The sequence below is a fragment of the Gouania willdenowi genome, chromosome 5 (assembly GCF_900634775.1).
Source record: "Gouania willdenowi chromosome 5, fGouWil2.1, whole genome shotgun sequence".
Classification (NCBI taxonomy): Eukaryota; Metazoa; Chordata; class Actinopteri; order Blenniiformes; family Gobiesocidae; genus Gouania; species Gouania willdenowi.
In genome coordinates, this window is record NC_041048.1 from 25,521,045 (window position 1) to 25,540,543 (window position 19,499).

Genomic DNA, 19,499 nt, shown 5'->3' on the forward strand with positions numbered 1-19,499 from the left:
CCTGGGGCCACATCTGGCATCACACAATTTACAGTGTGGCCTCAGGGATGACTAACAAGTATAACTATAATAGTATAAGTCTATTTTCCTATTCTTTGTTTATGGTTACTCTTAGCTGTTGTGATGGTTTGCACTTATATGGAGATCAACTGTAGTAATCTGTAATGTTGTGTCTCTGCAATCTGTAAAGTTCATTGTTTAAAGAATTGTCTGATACTTCCATGATCATATATAATAACGTTGATCAATAATTGCCACAATTGGTATTTGTGTAATAAAGCAAAACATCCTATTTTACACTGACTTTTTAGAGGTGGCTGTTAAAAGCACTAAAATTCCATGTTCAAAACAATACAAATAGTTCATCTCTGTGTTTTTCTCTTCTTTGTGTTGTACTTTTTGGGTTGCTAATATTTTATGGTTATTTAATTTCTTTATTCAAATGTTATTGAAAACATGTTATTAGGGCCCACATGCAAGAATTAAACACTAGCATGTGTGTTTTATGTTAAAGATGACTGGATCAACAACAGGATATATTTGTAAATGTATGTACGTCTGTAAGATTGTATTTCCTGTCAGATTCAGGTTGGATTGTTTCATTTGATTAAGTGTTATTAACTATTTGTGGACTCTGATTGCATTTAATATGATGTATATATTTGATACATATTATAATGCACTTACAAGTAGGGATGTTCCGATACAACTTTTTCACTTTCAATACGATACCGATATTGCAGCCTTTCGTATATCCCGATACCGATATCGATCCTATACAATATCAGCACGAATCATACATACTTTTATTACTTATTTTGTGGTGTGGAATGTTAGAAAGTACTTCAAGTCAGCAACAGTAGGGATGAGAAAAACTGACCCATTTATTAATAACCAATTGGTTACATACATTTTAACATTCAACATAATATCTACAGTATTCTACAATTGAAGAAATATATCAATATATATCGTATATTTTAGATGCAGTCCGATATTCGTTTACTGGCTGATATCGGACCAATATCTAATATCAATATCGGGACACCCCTATTTACAAGCCATAACATTCTCACTACTGGGACTGCTGAGAAGCAAACCAACTCTAAAAAAATAAATACACATAAAAAGGCTTTCAAAGGCTGACGTTGCCTGCTTTATACTCTTTTAACAAGTATAAAGTATTACTATCCCATATATTTTATCTTTTTTGCATCTTACAGTTGGAGAAAAAAGACATTTAGTTCAGAATTAATGTGTTTGTTTACCACAGACTTGTCTGAATTAATAATCCAGACTGTAAAGTTATGAGCAAACATAGACAATCTCACATGATTTCTATCTTTTCCCAGTAAGCTGCAGGGATCACCATCAGTTTACAGCAGCCACTGCTTCCACATGATGTCTGTCTGTGTCAGTGGATTCTACTGGGACAAAACCAGAGTGACATAGAAATGACTTAGTCCTCTTACACAATACATGTTCCTCTCCTACACACCTACAAGTATTGGGTTACCAAGTTGATGGCAATGCATGTAATAGGCAATATACACATTGCTTGATGTTTTTGGAATGAAATGATCATTTTTTTAGCTAAAGCTTAAACAGATGAATGTGTTACACAGCAGTAACAGTCTGCTGCTACAAAGAGTTTTACAGTTTAAAGAATAAGAGGCGTGGTGTGACCGGTTTGTGCTAAAGTCTTTCAGGCCAAACCAGATGACATGCTGCATTTAGTGCCTGGGGTTGTTAGTTTGGCAGATGTGGAAGCTCTACTATTGTGTGACCGTATTCCATCCATTCATTGTCAAAAGACATTTTACTGTACCATATTCTCATGTGGACATTTTTTTTTAACACTGTCATCATCGTGTGTTTATTTATCCCTGAATGGTTTCTGTTCAATGAGCAACCTGCTGTGACGTAGATGCAGATACAATAGAGTGACTCATCAAGCCGGTTCCAGTCTCTAAAAGTGTATCCTTCACGCCTGTTTTTGTTCTTAATAAATGTTGCACATTAATCACTGGATTATCAACTAAAGTAAAAAGTCGATTTAGTTTTTCAAGTTCAGTTACTTTATGTCTTTACTTTAATCTCTCTCCATATAAAGCCTTATCTCTATATTAGAAACCAATAATTTTTCTCTTTGTCCAGCTAAAGTTATATATACACCTACAGTAAATGTCCCTAAAGAGGTTGGAATAACAGCATTCACTAGAACATCAACCACTGCTCAAATCCTTATTTTGAAAATTTAGTTCGAGGTCCTGAATGTCAGTGTCAAACGTCATGACTATTGAACATAATAACAGACAGGGTTTAAATATAAACACATTGACAGGATGTTTAGAATTTTTTATACATAAATGATCAAAACAAAATCATTTGGAAAAATACTAAATATTGTGCAATAACTAATTAACAAATACCGGTTGCTTTGTTTTAATTTCCCTTCACATGACCGCAGGCTACGCCTGTCCAAAGGCTGCATGAAACAATAAAACATGTTTTCCTCTAAATAATAAAGAAATCCTTTTGAAACCAAAATTGCAATTGAAAACTATTACTACATAGCCGATCTCTGTCTGCTATTTCATACATTACACTTGGGATGCAGGATCATTGCTTTATTGATTTGGCAAACCATATATAACTAGTATATGCACTATGGCCAAAAGTATATGCTCATCTATTCAAATCATTGAATTCAGAAATCACACTTTGCCGCCAGGAAATCTAATGGAAGAATCAGGCTTTTGCTTTGTTAGGAGAACAGTAGTTGTTTGACTGCATTGTACCAAGTGTAAACTTTGTTGGAGTGGATTTTGTGGTGTTGGGTCACTTTTTTGGGGTTGGTTTTGGCCCCTTACTGAAAGAAACTCTGAAAGCTTTTTGGACAATTTCTTGCTGCCAACTTTGTAGGAACAGTCTGGAGATGGCCTGTTACAATATGACTGTGAGCCAGTGCCCAAAGCAAGGTCCAGAAAGACACGGATGAGTGAGTTTGGAGTTGATGAAGTTGACTGGCCTACGATGAGTGAGAGCGAAGCGGGCTTCTCATCCTACATAAGTGTCTGACCTCACACTGGATAGTCAAAAATTCCCATATACTCATTCGCGGCTCAACTAGTCTGGAACACTCAGATGGACTATCCTTCTATCCTATTTTGTTTGTCCTTATGTTCACTAACCTAAACCAGTCGAAGCTGATGATTGCCACCTCTGAACCTGGTTCCACTGGAGATTTCGTCCTATAAAAAAGAGGGAGTTTTTTTTACTTGTTCATGTGGATCTTGTTGGGTTCTGTTTTTCTTACTATGGACTATATTTTGTTCAGCGCTTTGAGATGACTTTGTTGTAATTTGCGCTATATAAATAAAGTTGAATTGAATTGAATTACTAAACCTTGTTGAAAGCCTTTCCAGGAGAGTTGAAGCTGGTTGAGCTGCAAAAGGTGTTATTAAATCCTAAGATTAAGAATTGGATGTCACTCAAGCTCATATATGTGTGAAAACATGCGAGTGAATACTTGGCAATATTAGTGTGTATTTATTGTAGATGTAATTAAAAAAAACCCACTAATTGTAACTTTGTGGATAATGTTTATCAATTGATTTTTTTTTTAGTATATTGGATTGGTGGGGTCTGAAAAAGAAAAACACGTCTCATTGTTTCTTGTTCTTCCAACATATCAGAATAGTCCTCGTAAAGTGCTCTAAAACTCAACCAGGCTTTTCTTTGGTACACCACTTCCCACTAGCTTCCTCTAAGCTGACACTGATAATGTTTTTCCATTGTAAATGTGTAGTTTTCTTTATGTAAACACACATTTCTCTGTTTTTTTTACAGCTCAGGTATGGAGAGCAGTGATGAAGCTATCCAGACTGAAGATAATTCAAGAGCAAAGCCAACTCTAGCTCCAAAACCCAGAGTTACCCCCAAGCCATTTTCACTGCAACAAAATGCCTCTTTTCGCTCCATTCCAGCTCCAAGAAAATCTCCTACATCACCTAAGTGGACCACAAAAGTCGAGACCAACAATGTCCCCAACCCTTTGAGCACCCCTACCCTAAATCCACCTAATTCTACTTCAAATACCACCAAAAATCGACCGAGTCAAAGCACACAGCTCATAAAAGACACTCTTCATTCTAATGAAGGGAAACCAGATTTAATTCCTCAAACAACTCCACCCAAAGAGGTACCCAAGCCTGAGTCAATCCAAAACGAAGACGTTGCCCACGCAAACCATAAAGTAAAAACTAAAAACTCAGAGCATAAAATAGACAAAAAAGAAAATAATCCTCCTGCTACACCAAACGATGATGAAACAGGCAACGATGGATCCCCTTCTTCTCCTCCAAAACATGAATGGGGTGGTGCTCGAAAGCGTCTGTCTGCTGTGCTTAAGTCAAAGTTTGAGTCTGGTGGTCCACCTCCTCTTCCGCAACCAATTCTGAGCAGCTCTATAATACACACCAAAGATGAAGCAAATAAGCCAGCGTCCACCAGCCCAGAGCCGGTTACACCAACTCCATCAAATAAAGAGAATGATGAAGAGAATGCTAAGGAGGATTACACTGGAGGAAACAGTATAAAGCGCAGAATCAGTCTCTTATTCGATTCATCTTCCAGGCCAGAAATTGCAGGAAGGAAGGAGGAACCAGAGCTCGTACATAGCACAGGTGGTGTGAGAGCTCGTATCAAAAACTGGACAGCAGAAAAGAGGTAAGTAATCATTATCTTAAAACACTTCATCACATCATCAGCCACATTCACAGCAGCTATGCAAGGTGCTAATTAGGGTTCAGTGTCTTGCCAAAGGACATATAAACAGGCAAACCTCAGAACTTACCAACCATTTCATTTAAAGTGACCCTCTGCTAAAGGGGAGCTTTCAGTTTCTTAACATTTAGAAAGCATTATAAACAGAGTTTAAAAATCAACAATAAAAATATGAAACATGAAATAATTTAAGGAAAGATCTCCCTCTCAGTCATAAGCATTAGAGAAAATTAGTGCCTTTAACTTGGATTTAAAATGTTCACATTGGATGCTCACTTCAACTCTGCTGGCAGTTTGTTCCACTTTTTTGCAGCATAACAACTAAAAACAGCATCACCATGTTTGCTGTAAACTCTGGGCTCCACTATCTGACCTGTGTCCATAGATCTGAGAGACCTGCTTGGTTCATACCTGACTAACATCACACTGATGTATTCTGGAACAAACCCATTCAGAGATTTATACACCAGCAGCAGAACTTTAAAGTCTGTTCGGATGCTGACTGGGAGCCAGTGTAAAGACTTTAAAACTGGAGTAATGACCTCTGACCTCTTTGTTCTAGTTAAGACCCTAGCTGTGTGTTACTCTTTTGGGAATTGCTGTCAAAAGACTGAATAGTGTAAGAAAAAATTACATGAATGTTAATGTGGAGGTTAGGTTTTCGTTTTCTGAAAACTAAGCTTAGAGAGTACATACTTTAACAGACACATAGAAGCCTACATTTTAGGATTTAGTTTTCCAAAATTTTATTTCTTAAGAAAAAAAAAATCTAATTTTGATTTCAATTCATAATTTATCCTTTGTTTAATGTTTAAAACGTATTTGATATTATTATTGTATTGTAAAATTTGATTTGCTAACTATTACACAAAGCTGCTTTACCTGCTACCATTACACAACTATTAGCTCAGTGTTTGTGAGGTGGAAATGTTAATCAGAGGGAAAAAAAACTCCTTAATCCACATTAGCGATATCAGTAATTTTCTTGCTAAGCCAATTAGCTGCAGCTTGTTGATAATCAGCAAAAACATTTATCATTATTTGCTTTGCTGGTAACTAAAAATGTCTTTTTAAAAAGATACACTGGTGTAGATACCTTACGTCAGGGGTCACCAACCTTTTTGAAACCAAGAGCTACTTCTTGGGTACTGATTAATGCGAAGGGCTACCAGTTTGATACACACTTAAATAATAATTAGTGAGATTTTCAAAAGAGCGGGGGGGGGGTAGTTTGCTTTTTAAAGAGAAAATGAAATAATTCAATTTCACAGTGTTCTTTTATTTGAAAAACACATATAAAGTAAAGCACAAATTCCACAGTACCCATGCAAATGGTAAATGGTGGTAGTAGTAGAATTGATAAAATAAATAACATAAAATTAAACAAAAAAGGCATACATTGCATAAATTATCCATCAATCTATGCAATGTATGCTTGAAATAAAAATAATCAACAAAAGGAAAATTAAACATAGCCTATACAACAACGGCTATAACCATAACAGAAACACTTCCCTACACATGGTTGGATTTGATTTTCTCCCGATTTCCTCACTGACATTGTCCGGGCGGACCATCCTTCACTGAGCGTCGTTTCCGGCCGGACAACAATAGTGAAGGATGGTCCGCCCGGACAATGTCGGGCAGAAATCAGGAGAAAATCGGGAGGGTTGGCAAGTATGTATTAAACACAAAAAACACTTTACATTTTAAGTGTTTATATATATGTATTGTCATTTCTAAGTTACATGTAAGTGTGATTTAAACAAGAATAGCTAAATAAATAAATCTATATATATAAAAGCTCACTGGTAAGTGCTGCTATTTGAGCTATTTTTAGAACAGGCCAGCGGGCGACTCATCTGGTCCTTACGGGCGACCTGGTGCCCGCGGGCACCGCGTTGGTGACCCCTGCCTTACGTGAATCAATATCTAGTTTATGATTTTAAAGGTAACATTGAGCTGTTGCTACTGAGCATTTTGTAGCATTTAAAACAACAAGACCAAACTAGCCAAATTCCTAGCATATTTAAGACTTGTCAAGGCATAATATTTTTCTATATTATTTTCAAATCTTTTGATTCTTTCAAACAAGGGACTGGATTAATACCTCTCCTTTGTTTTTCGGTAGATGTTCTGTAGACCTCAATGCTGGCTTGAGTTTGATTTTAAGTCAATAGATCAAATTCACCTGATGTGAAACTTTTTTGAAAAAGCTTTGCTACCACCACTGTTCATCTCTCCTGGTCTGTGTTTCTTGACCAGCTTTCAACCTGCAACTGCACTAACAGAGGAGAAAAGTGTTACAACTGCAGCCAACACCTCATCCACTCAGTCTGTGGAATCATATGTCCCACCCACTGCACAACCAGCAGAGATCCAGACAGAAGCTCCTAAAGAGGTCCCGGAAGAGCAAAGCATAACACCACAAGTCAAGCTTCGCAATCGTAGTCCAGTGCTCCACAATACAGATAATGATAACTCAGCTCCAATGAAAAGCACAATGCGCACACCAAAGAGGACTAATGGCAAACGGCGCTCTGTTCGCTTTGGGACTGTAGAGAGAGACGATGGTGGGCCGCCGCTCATTCTGGGCTCAGCATCTGAATCTAGTGCAGAAGAGGAAAACGATGATGCTCAAGAGGAAGAACCTAAACAGGATGTACACGTCTCATCACCTGCTTACAAGAAAGTGGGAATTCTTCAAAAAAAAGAGGATGAACTTCAAAGACAAGAAAACAACTCACTGAATCATCATGAGTTTGAAAAGAGACGGAGAGCAGAAGAGCATGATCAGGCAAGACTCAACTTAGAGGAGGAGTTGAGACAAAAGGAAGAAAGAGTACAGCAACAGGCAAGAGAGAGAGAGGAGCTCAGGCTGAGGGAAGAAGAGAAAGAAATGGAGATGCTGAAGGAGAAGGAAGAGCGACAAAGAATAGAAGAATGGAAAGCAGAACGTTTACAAGAGGAAGAAAGGGAAAATATGCGGTTGAGAGAGGAAGAGATTGAACGGGAGAAGCAGACAGAGTTGATGTTGCAGAAACAGAGGAAGGAAGAAAGAGAGAGAGCACAGCAGGATGTAGATAGACTTCGAAAATCTCAGGAGGTGAGGCAAAGAGAGAGGTTGCAGGAGCAGGAACGACAAAAAGAAAGACTGAGGGAGGAAAGAGAAAGGCAGAAACAGATGGAGCACCAGGAGAAGTTAATTCAGGACCAAGAAGAGCACCAAAAAGAGTTGAAACTAAGAGAGGAGGAAATCAGTTCTGAAAGAGAAAGGGAAGCTGAATGGGAAAGTGCATGGGTGAAAAAGACAGAAAGAGACGAGGGAAAGAGGGTGATAGAGTCTGAGCTAATGAGAAGACAGAACGAGCGGGACAGAGAGAGCGTGAGGCAGGCTGAGGAGAACCTCCGACAGGCGGAAAAGGAGAAGGAAAGGTTAAGAGAGGAAGCAGAGGAGAGAGAGAGGCGCAGAAGGTTGGAGGAAGAGGAGAGAATGAGGCAAAGACTGAGAAGGGAGGAAGAAGAGGTGAGAAGAAGTAAGGAGCTTGAGAGAAAATTGCAGCAGGAGGAAGAGGAGATAATGAGGCAAAGACTGAGAAGGGAGGAAGAAGAGGTGAGAAGAAGTAAGGAGCTTGAGAGAAAATTGCAGCAGGAACAAGAGCAAAAGATGGAAAGACAGAGAAGAGAGGAGGAGATTGAGAGAAAGCAAAGAGAGCTGGAGATAGAGAGAAAGATGAGAGAGGAAGAGCTAGAGAGAAAGCAGAGAGAACTGGAAATAGAGAGAATGAGAAGAGAGGAGGAGCTGGAGAGAAAGCAAAGGGAGCTGGAGATGGAGAGACAGAAAAAAGAGGAAGAGTTGGAGAGAAAACAACGGGAGCTGGAGATGGAGAGAAGGAAGAGAGAGGAAGAGATGGATAGAAAGCAAAGGGAGCTGGAAATGGAAAGAATGAAAAGAGAGGAGGATATGGAAAGAATAAGGCAAATTGATAAACAGAGGGGGGTTGAGCAAAGACATCAGATTGAAGAAGAAAGGTCAAAGGAGCAAGAGAGGGTCTGGCAATATGAAGAGGAAATGAGGAAAAAAGAGGAAATAAGAGATATGTTGGAGGAAGAAAAGAGAAGAAAAGACATTCGGACATCAAAGAGAAATGCAGAGAGTCTGGCGGAGCATGCAGCGCAAGATTTGACCAGTTTGGAATCAGAAAATGAGGCTCAGAGGTCAAAATCACCACATGACCGCTCAGAAAGTGTCAGCCGACCCCCTGTGAGCCCACTAATTGATGTAGCTTACGACGATTTCTCAGTTAGAAAACCTGTCATCGAGGTGGAGTTTGATGATTTCTCTGTCAAACCAAGGCTAAGGGGTACACAGCCTAAAGTAGAAACTGCTGCAGTCGCCAAAAGCTGGGTCTCTGACCTCACTGAGAATGAGGAACCTAAGCAGCAGGTGCGCTTAGATATCACACCATATGTCAAAGCAGACTATCCAGAGCTAAAACCAAGCCAAGAGATCCCAGAGGAAGAGGAGCAGAGCGTGGATAAGGAGGAGCAGCCAAAGCAAAAACAGCTCGACTTGTTGGAGGACCAAGAAGAAAAAGAGAAGGAAGATACACTAGAGAGGAAGAATAGCCAAGTTGAAGAGGAAGACAAGCTTGAGGTAAAACCCTTTCAGATGATTCATTTTGGATTACTGCCATAATGACATGAATGTGTTGATTGTACAATCAGGCCAAAGAGGTGAAGTTACAAAAAGAGACAGGAGTGTCCACATAAATGTACTGGTTTCACTTAATCAAATCAGCTTTGGCAGACTCACACACCTCACCTGCACGGACAAACTAGCATTCCTGTAGTGTCAGGGTTGGAAAGAGATCTTGTTATACTTGCTTCAGCTTGATTTAGTCCTGCTTTTGAGCGTGAACTCTGTGTATGCGGGATAGTGAAATTGTTGTCCAAGTTAAATGTAACATACAAAGTTTAGTCAATACACAGCTGTGTTTAAGAAGTAGTTTGTGTGAATTCACATTACCTTTGTGGACATAAAGAAAGTGCACATAAGAAAAGCTTCAAACTTTTGTAGTTGTGGTATGATCTGTCATTAGATAGCAGCCTCACGTAAAGAAAGTTAAAAGTTTTAAGCCATGGCTGCACTTTTCTTTCTTTTTTGTTTCTTGTGAGTTTTGTCCAGGTACTAGCTTTTCAGCTCCCTAAATAGCATTCTTAAAATACATGTACTTGAATTTTAACACACAAATAGTGTACCTACTAGGAGTGTCCCAATCTAATATTGATATGGGACATCGGTCCGACATCAGCAAAAAAACAAAATTGTATTATATCTGCCTGCATCTAAAATCTCCTTTATAAACACTCCGATACAAGCAGTTCATTCTCGACAAATGGGTCAGTTTTCTGGGTCAACGTTCTCTGTTTGAATAATATCACTTGATGAAGCCCTTTCTAACATTCCACAACACAAAATAAGTATAATGTATGATTTGCGCTTTCATCATATTGGGTCAACATTGGTATCTGTCATTATGCAAGGTTGCAACATCTCTATCGGAAGTGAAAAGGTTGTATAGGGACAACCCTAATATCTATCTGAAACCAGGTGGATATTTCATCAGAAAGGGAATTTTTTCATATATTATTTTATTATAATCAGTTTTTTAATGTTGACACCTGAACGATATATTTTCTCTAACTTGAAAACAAATGATAAAATCCAACTGTTACTTTATGGGTAGCTGTTTTCCCTCAAAAACACCACAACTTAAAAAATAACCGTAATGCTGTGTTCACACCGGATGCGTCACGAAATGTTTGTGCGTCCAGATTACATACAAAGTCAATGGATTGACACAGCCCAGAGGCGAAATCTTTCCTGTGTGGTGGTCCGATCTGCACGTCAAGAGCGTTGGTCGTGTGAGTGCGCTCCCGATTTTTCGTCATATTCACACATTCGCAAGAGTTGAAAATATTGAACTCCTTTGACTGTTTTGCATGACGAAAGCCAATCAGAGTCTTTGCTGACCATGACGTTAGGCCGTCAACACGGACACCGGTCTGTTCACCCATTCAACCATTGAGTAGAAGCTGTGTGTGACCACCTGGAGCTGTATGACACGGACCTTTATAACCGGGACCGGCCTCGGAAGGATTTGGCATGGAGGCTTCAGTGGTGGGCGGTGCTTTGCTTCAAACGTGCATGTGAAGCGAATAGTGAAATTTTTTGATCCTGCAAAACCTGCAGAATGTTTCGTGCGGCATACGCGTCCGGTGCCGCAGAAGACGGTGTGAAAGCAGCATAGGGAGTTCAATTGAATAGTTGATCACCTTCCTGCATGGATTCCTTCAAGGCTTCTATTAAAGTAACTCCTGCCTGCTCCAAATGGTTATAAGTATTTTCTTGATTTAAAATGTTACAGGATGGTTTGGTTGTTCATGTGTATATACCTTTGTATTTATACAAACTTGGAGCTCTCTTTGTAATCAATGGGTAATACTTTGTACTGGTAAACGCAATAGCCTATTTAACTCTGTAGAAAATTCATGTAAGGATACAAACATGTTTTCAAGGTTTTTGACCATTTCCCAGTGTTTTCATTTCCAAAAATGATCACATTGAAGCAACACTGACGCGATGCAGGGAATTTGGTTGAGTGTAAATATTTATTCAATGGAGAGGAATCTACTGCGGCTTGTATAAGTGATAAGAGCTGAAAGGATGTTACATCTTAAATGACCTAGAAGTAGATACTGACACGATTATGGAATTTAAAGCAACATAATGCAAAGTAGTAGAGGTGAAACAGGGCTGTGGCTCGAGGGTTGGATATCAGAAATGCATCTGAAGAGTCATTGCCTGTTTGAACATGCAACATTTTTGCAGAGATGAAAACAGCAAACTGTGTGTGTGTGTGTGTGTGTGTGTGTGTGTGTGTGTGTGTGTGTGTGTGTGTGTGTGTGTGTGTGTGTGTGTGTGTGTGTGTGCGTGCGTGCGTGCGTGCGTGCGTGCGTGCGTGCGTGCGTGCGTGCGTGCGTGCGTGTGAGAGAGAGAGAGATAGAGTGTGTGCGCGCTTACTAACCTTGTTTGCTTTGTCTGCTTTAGCAAACAAACCTGACAAGCATTAAGGGGCCAATGTGCCTCACTCACTATGTTAATCTGTACTTTATGCTCCAGGCTGTGTTGTTTAATTCTCCCTTTTTCCACCACTGTGTGGCGCTGTCGATCTGACGCTTCCTTGTTTTGCACTCCAAAGACCATTTACCATATGTAACTTTGAAATACTTATAAGTGCATTTTTTTTTTACATTTTTAACAGAATGATTTAGTGGCTCTGTTTTTTCACAGAAATAAAATCATTACAGTGAAAAAACAGAGCTTGTCATTTTGACAGCAAAGCACAGAAAGTGTTTACTGAGCAAACAGTGTGCAGTCAGGCATGCACTCTTCAATAGTACTGATTGTTAAAAGACAGAGAAAGAAAAAAAGTAGAGTAAGAGAGATAGATGGACCTTATAGGAAGAAGTGGAATGTGGTTAGTGTGTGATCATTTAGGTTTGTCCAAATTACCCTACATGGTTTCCCTCATTGGTTGTCTAGATCAAAGAGAGAGAGAGAGAGCGCAGGATAGGGATGTGTTTTCAGTTTTTGTTTGATCCAGCCAGTGATCTCTGCTACTCTCCTAAGTTCCTGAGCAGTCCTTTATGGTTTGTCTCCTCTCCATTTCCCTCTCCTAAGTTCCTGCTACACGTGTCATCTGCCTTCACCTATTGACAGCGAGCAAAAAGAGGGAGGTACAGAAACACCTCCACCCAGTCTGTCGCTCCTACCTCCTTACTGTCTTTTGGAATTTTTCCCATCCGAGCACAGGCTTCTACTTTGTTTGGAAATTTACTGAAGTCATTCAGATCAACAGGAAGATCAAGTTTTAGCTTGGATGTCCGGACATTTCTCTTCATTCAGTGGAATATACGCAAGTCCAGAGAGAGAAACAACAGTGAAAAGTCTGCCTTGTCTTCTTCAACTTTTGAGATTTTATAGCTACAAGTCTTATTTTACAATGACTTGTGAACAGATGACTGTGGATATATTTCACTAGGATGTTGCTGTTTAAGATAACCCATGCTTTGACTTGGCTGCTGATGGAAATTGTTGTCGGATTTCAGACAAGTGGGTGCTAACAGTTAATTTCTTTAATAACAGCTTGTTTCAGGAAGTTTGTCTGAGCTGAACTGTAGGGAAAAAGGTGGGACTCCTGTCAAGGATGCACTGTGTCATCTTTCATGTGGTGTTGCATCCATCCTTTTCACTCCAGGCTATTGGTGCCAGAGAGACATCACCTTTATTTGAATTTACAAGTGAAGTTCAGATCATAAACTAAGCTTTCAGGCTCACTGAAACATTTTTTCTAAATTCTTAGTCTCTTTGCTTTCCCAGGCCTCATGGTGACCCCAGCACCAGGATAAACAACTGTGCGAGGCTCTTTAAACCATGCAGTACTTAGGAGGGAAACTATCAGCTGCCCAGCTGCATGTCACAGGCTGGGTGGGAGGCGTGCGACAGTCCTTGCAAGGGGCTCTGGAGCTTGTGTGGGGTCAATCAGAGGAGCAGCAGGTGGAAAAAGAAGAGGAAGATGAAGAGAAGGAAGTGGTGGAGGAAGAGCCGGATAGTGGAGGACGATTTCAAAGGGCAATGTCACCCCTTCGAAGCTTCGCCAGACGTAGCAGGCGATCCCTTCGTCACTTTTCACTCAGAAGTCGGCACACACTGCAGAGGGGAGGCCCTGAAACTGGTTCAAGATCTGATGTGGTAACCAAGTGCAGCATTCATTCTAGAAAATTAATATTTGCTAATCTTAGCTCTGCTAACATAAAGAAGAAGCAGTTTTCTATCTTTGGTTTTTAAAACAAAACCATATTTATAGCTTTTTATATTTTGTTTCTAGTTTGAATTGTATGCATGGGGTTTTCAATCATTTGTTTCTACATCACCACATTGAACCACAACCATGCAAATCCAGACAGAGAGGTCAGCAGGCACAGTACCTTTGATGCAGGAAGGACAAAGTCATCTGATACAGTTATCCAAATGGAGAACCCTACTGGTGAACATGCATGCCCTTTTCCTCTTTGACCATGGTGTCAAAGAGAAAGCAGAGCACATTGACGCACTTATGACTTGGATAAGTGTGCCACACTTTGTTTATCAGCTTCAGATCTTTTTAGATGCACTCAGTTTGTCTGTAGTTGTTCACTATTTTCAGATTCTATTTCTCAAGTCCATGACACCATAAAGTAGTAGCATCTGGATTCCAGCATATCACACATTTGTTCTATTAGATTGGAATACGGGTACATGTTAGACCATTGATAGCAGTGAAAATAATCTTGTATCTAGAAACCAGTTTGAGTTTGAGCATGATGTGTTGTCCTGTTTGAAGTAGCTCATTACATGGTGAAATGAGTGCACTCATCATCAAGCCTCATGGTAGGCTAAGGCATTGAAATAATGCTCAATTGATTCTAACTGAGGAGATCAAAGTGCACAATGAAAATGCTTTCCACATCATTACACTACCACTAGCCTCAATTATACAGTACATGGCAGGATGGACCTACTGTATGCTTTCATGACAGCATTAACGTCTAAACATCTAAGCATAAATTGAGAAATATCAATCATGCATCTATTCAATTTAGTTAAACTTTATATATAGTCCTAATTCAAACAATAAGTCATCTTGCAGCACTCATCACAAAATATTTAGGATAATAATTATATAGGAAAAAACAACAATTCCACATGAACAAGCATCAGCAAAAGTGGGGAGAAAAAAAATCACCTTAAATGGAAGGAATCTTTAGTAGAGCTAGGCTCAGAGGTGGAAGCATTTGCCTCGACTGGTTGAGGTTAGTGGACAGAACGAGGAGAACAGAACAGGATAGAGAAAGAACATCCCAGTATCCCAGATTGGTTGACCCGTGAACCACAGGTCAAGGACTGTCAACACCAGCGCCAAGATGCGTGAAAAAGAAAATGTCTGACTATCAAACTTTTGTGAGCCTTTGCAAACTGTGGTTTCAGCTTCCTGTTCTCTGCTGTGTAGTGTTGTGGTCACTTTTATTTAGGCCTAGAGAGCAGCTGCTAACTGGCTAATTGCTATTTTCCACACCAATTTTCTGTAAACTAGAGGGATGGTTGTGGGGTAAAATTCCAGTAGATCAACAGTTTCTCAGAACAGTCAAGACACCTACAAACATCATAATCACCTTTGCTTCCAAATCCAATGCCCATCTTTAAATTCAGTAAGTCCTCTTAAATATTTCAACATCTGTTTGAAATGATATGCTAAAGGCTGATGTATCGGTAGGTTTTATTCTCTCCTTTATATATTATAGGTATAGTAAATTGATCAGCTTCATATTACTTGGGGCTCTAGTCCCCCATTTGTGCTTCAAGGTTTTTTACCCGCATAGAGTTATGCGTCTAAAACACGTATTCTCCCATTGTTGTAAATAGACCCAGCGCGTGTAACGCTGAGAATGAAGGTGGTCTTATGTGATTAATGCGCATTCGGAAATGTCAACAGATGAACGTTTCTATCTCATCACTCTCCATTCGTCTGTATTCTGCAACAGACATCTGTAGTCACTACTGTATAACGTGGATGGCTGTTCATCATAGGAATGGGATCCACACAAGGTTCCTGCTGCTTAACAGAAGGTTTTCCTTGCCGCCATGATGAATTCATGTTGGGTGTGGGATACATATGTATGTGTATGTACGTATATATGCATATGTGTGTATCCATAAAATGAAGAGTCCGTCCTTAAGACTGCTCTACTGTAAAGTGCCTTGAGATACTATTGGTTATGATTTGGCGCTATACAAATAAAGATTGATTGATTGATACTGTGTTAAACTCAAAAGCCTGCACGTTGTAGAGCAGTGGCTATGTCGTTTGTGTGAATGAGCTGCAGGTAACAGGCCCATGACTTCATATGTAATAAGCTGTTTTAAATTTAAAATGTTTGATGCCTTGCCGCGAGCCTGACCTGAAGCCGAGCATCGTTTCTAATTATGTGCCTGAGCCCGGCCCAACCCGTCAAACTCGCTTCTGGTATCCATCCACTAATGTGCATTTCGTCTCCGGATAGATGGCACTTTGTTTGACTTGTTATTTACGCTTGTAGGGTGATCAATGTTATGAAAATTGTTGAATGACAGTCTGACCAACGTGCACAGAAGTCTGAGCTCCATCAGTCCTTCATTGAACAATCTGATGGCGCTAATGCACTCACCTCAGGGTGCACACTCCTGCTCAGCTCCCCAACATAGCAATCACCGCTCTCTAGGGATGGGAATCAAAAACTTTCTGACAACCGGTTCCCAGTAATCCAATTCCTAGGAATCGTTTGTTTGCTTGCCTGTCGATTCCGCTTATCGGTTCCTCTTACATCGCAAATACGTAATGATAAACTCCTCCATGTATATTGTGTTTATGCTAGCACCAAGTGAAGCTCCTTCCACCATATAGTTGTTTGCTGTCCACCGCGGAGAATCCACCTCCTCCACCCGCAGCTGTGCTGTCCTCTGTGCTGTTTGTAGGGACTCTGTTGCTACGCTACTCACTTCCGGGTTCTGTACACTTCCCCAAAAGTTGCTTCTTGCACAGACTTTTCCTCCAAAAAATTCTGCAAGAATACACACCTCGTCACCAGTTTATGTCCTCATAACAAGTAATCAGACAGACTGGTGCTGATCGTTTTCTTTAGTTTGCTCTTTCACACGTTCACACACACACGGCTGATGACGTCACATGTAACAACCAGAGGACGGCATCTCTGAAGGTCCATTTATATAAATGTAAACAAAGGCTAAACTAAAGCTTTACTGTTTAAATACATAACAATAAGTACAGTTTTACTTTTGGTTAATATGTTCTTTTTTACAGAAGAATTATTTGTTTTATGTTTAGTTTTGGATCAAGTTGTTCAAGTTCTAAAGGAGCACTGTAAATATTCTCAAATGTTTGTTGCCAAAATGTGTCATATGTTGTAATAAAAATGACAATAATAATAATTAATCAATTTTATATAGCGCTTTTGTATATATTATTATCCAGTGAAAACAATCTATACCTGGTGGATTAAAAGAGAGCTGATATCTCTGCAGGAAATAAAGAGACAAAGATAATATTATAGAGTTAAAGCAAACAAATCCATTTGTATTATTTAATTCCCTCACCCAATGAGAATTGATAAGAGAATCGGTAAAGAATCAAATCGATAAGCAGTATCAATAATGGAATCGGAATTGCTAAATTCTTATCAATTCCCATCCCTACCGCCTTCCCAGGACAGGGGATGGTCAGAGGGGTTGTAGGTGCAAATTGGCAGCCACGCTTCTGTCAGAAAATCCAAGCCATTAATAAAAATGATGATGGACAAAAACCCTTGGCATACTTGCAATATCATCAGTAACGGTGGCATGGATTATAACTGCATCCAAACTTCAAGTGCAATATAATATTTCACATTCCCAGGAAGCTGGTGCATTACCTGTTCAGAAGCGCAATGGAAGAAAAGAGCTTAAGTCCACGGGAGAATATGCATAATTAAGCATAAGACCTGATTTGACAGGGAAGGCCCACATTGTGTGCGTATCTATGATGAAGGGGCATATAAGAATAGGGCCCTTAGTGATTAGCTAATTAGTCTAATTAACAGTTGCAGTGGTGTAGCTAATAGTGGCTGGTGAGTGGATTTAGTTGTTCTCTGTTTGTTTCTGGTAGTCCGGTCGATGTAGTTGATAAAAGGTAAAACTAGAAAGCCTTCAGAGAGTTCAGACCTCCGCCACACCTTAGCAGTCCGACTAAATGCATTGTCACCGAAATGTTACATTCAGGATATTGATCCAGATCATCCCCAAAGTCTAATTACTTATTGTAGGAGCCATACAGGGTTTGGTGGTTTCTCACCTGTTTCTAAATGAGGTTCATGCATGTGAATGGGTATCGTGCACGCACTCAGAGTATTCACGCTTCTGCACCACGGTAATTGGACGTGGCACAGTGGAAGCAGTTTATATTTGTATGTGCGCTCACCTGGCTGTGTGTTTTTTTGTTTGGCTCGCATCATGCTGGTGGGGTGAGCTTGGGGAGCAACTTTCTGTTGACCTCATCATCCTGTGATCCATCTACAATCTGCAATGCCATGAGGTATCTTAAGGCATTCGGTGCATGCTGCTAGTAAGTGCCCATGTCTCTTTTGTGATCTGGAACAATACACCTCCCAACTCTGTGCAATTGTTTGACGGGCGCATCATCAGTGTTATATCCTTCCTTTTTCCCGAGGAAAAACTTGCTTTTAGTCTATATGCTACAATACATTTCCTGAAGGTTTCATCAAAATCCGTCCATTAGTTTCTAAGTTAGACTTTTAACAGACAAATAGATGAATGCCAGCAAAAACATAACCTCCTTGACGTAGCTAACTAGTTTGTTCTTTGCTGTTTTGATGAAACAATATCACATTAATGTCTTGTGATACTTTGGGATAGACAATATTTTAATACTTAGTCTTCTTGAGTTAGTCTATTTCCTGCACTTCAGTGGTTCTGCTATTGTTAGTCTTTATGATATCTTCTTTTTTTACTCCTTGATAAGTTAGGACATATATTGTTTTGTGATAATCTCTAAAGTTTTAAAAACCTTTTGAATCCAAAATGATGTGTTTTATGTTCACATGAAAAGTGGACATGATTATCGAGGAGAAACATAATCCCTTTAATAGGATTAATGTGTCTTCAAAGTTAGAGAGCATCTATCAGCTGTTTGGAAGTTTTTTTAGTAACAGTTTGTCTTTATTAGGAATTTTATTCATGCCTGTTGACCAATACGGGGCTCAGAGTCTGTGAGTCCACTGTATAACTACAGTAATAACTTATTTGAAGTTAACTAATATTTACTTGTCTGATAAAGGGTTAATCAAGCACACTGAGTGACACGTTCCTTTGGCAGCCAAAAAAAAACAGGCGATGCTTGCGGATACACTGTAATAAATTGTACTTTGTCGAAACTTGTCGCAGCATACCCATGCTCTTGTTGGCACATTCTGTCCTTGTGCACACAGGTGTAGTTTTCTCTAGTATGCTAGGTATGCTTATGCCTGAAGGAGGGAATATTTAGTCAAGACAGTATATTCAGAGGAATATAGACAGGAATGAATTTCACAATTTCTTCTCGATTAGGTCAAAAAAAGTAGTAACACAGTGGATTATTTTCATATACACATGAAAATTACATTCAAGTCGCACCTAGATCCATACACAGATTTTAATACATTACAATGCAACATACACCACCTAGGCAATGATGGATGATTTAGACAAGTGTTTCTCAAATGGGAATATGTGTAACTAGGGGTATGCGATGGCACTACAGGGGGTACTTAAGTGTAAATACACCTTAAAACCACTTTTTTCTGTTGAATACATATATGATTAGGGATGAAGTTATGCAGTTTATTGATCATAGTCCCACTCTCCTTAATTTAGTCAAGTATTTAAATCTAGAGTTTTTAGTTGTGAAACATCAGACTGCCCACTATGGGTTAAACACCGGCTATTGCAATTGAAATTGTCTATTGGCTGAGATTCGATCTGTGACGTCTCTTTGGATTAGCGACGTCAAAATCCATCT

General features: G+C 39.5%; 1 protein-coding gene across 1 annotated transcript in view; it reads left to right on the forward strand.

Annotated features, from left to right (window-relative positions):
• tnks1bp1 (tankyrase 1 binding protein 1) overlaps positions 1 to 19,499 on the forward strand; it is a 33,374-nt gene that overhangs the window by 479 nt on the left and 13,396 nt on the right. The window contains exons 2-3 of the mRNA XM_028445783.1: positions 3,853 to 4,731; positions 7,054 to 9,445. Of these exons, the coding sequence (XP_028301584.1) occupies positions 3,860 to 4,731; positions 7,054 to 9,445 (3,264 nt within the window). The 5' untranslated portion in view covers positions 3,853 to 3,859. The remainder of the gene's footprint in view (positions 1 to 3,852; positions 4,732 to 7,053; positions 9,446 to 19,499) is intronic.